We start from the raw sequence: 577 nt of genomic DNA on the forward strand, positions 1-577 counted from the left end.
ATCCTCTTGTTCTGTTACCATAGACATGATGTAATCTGAGTCTTGAAATACTGTTCGGTTGAAAGGAAATATGCCTGGTTTCTTAAAACTGGCAATAATATTTGATGGAGTAGCTGCTTTACTTAGAGCTTCTTGCACAAATCCTGCTACATGGTAAATAGTTACAGGGAGACCGGGATTGCTCATCATCCAACTATTTATAGCATTATCATAATATAACTTAAAAGGACCAAAAATTCCTAAATCTAAAGGCTGGAGTTTGTGCGTACAGTGCGGAGGAAAAGTGAAAAGTGTTACTCCATTTTCTCGAGCAAGATTTATAGTGCTAGTTGACAAATGAGATTCAACATTGTCAACTAAGAGAAGGGTGGGATTTTCTTTAGAGAAACCTGAACACTTCACAAAGTGTTTCATAACATCAACAAAGATTTCTTTTGTCATATAGCCTTTATCATTGGCTAGTCCAAGGGTTCCAGGAAAAGCATTAATTATCATATTATTCTTAAAATATTTTTGAAGAAAAATCATAACAGGAGGTAGTATCGCTCCATGAGCGCCAATAAAGCAGCAAGTTGTC

The 577-nt window shown here is 35.9% G+C and overlaps 1 protein-coding gene across 1 annotated transcript; it reads right to left on the minus strand.

Moving 5' to 3' along the window:
- Positions 1-3: 3 nt before the first annotated feature.
- LOC105460237 lies at positions 4-473 on the minus strand (the record flags this gene model as incomplete). Its single annotated transcript, XM_011706672.1, has 1 exon — positions 4-473. A coding segment is annotated over exon 1 (438 nt), but the record flags the coding sequence as incomplete, so codon positions are not given.
- Between the last annotated feature and the right edge of the window lie 104 nt (positions 474-577).

This window comes from Wasmannia auropunctata, unplaced genomic scaffold (genome assembly GCF_000956235.1).
Source record: "Wasmannia auropunctata unplaced genomic scaffold, wasmannia.A_1.0 LD325875.1, whole genome shotgun sequence".
NCBI classification, from domain to species: Eukaryota; Metazoa; Arthropoda; class Insecta; order Hymenoptera; family Formicidae; genus Wasmannia; species Wasmannia auropunctata.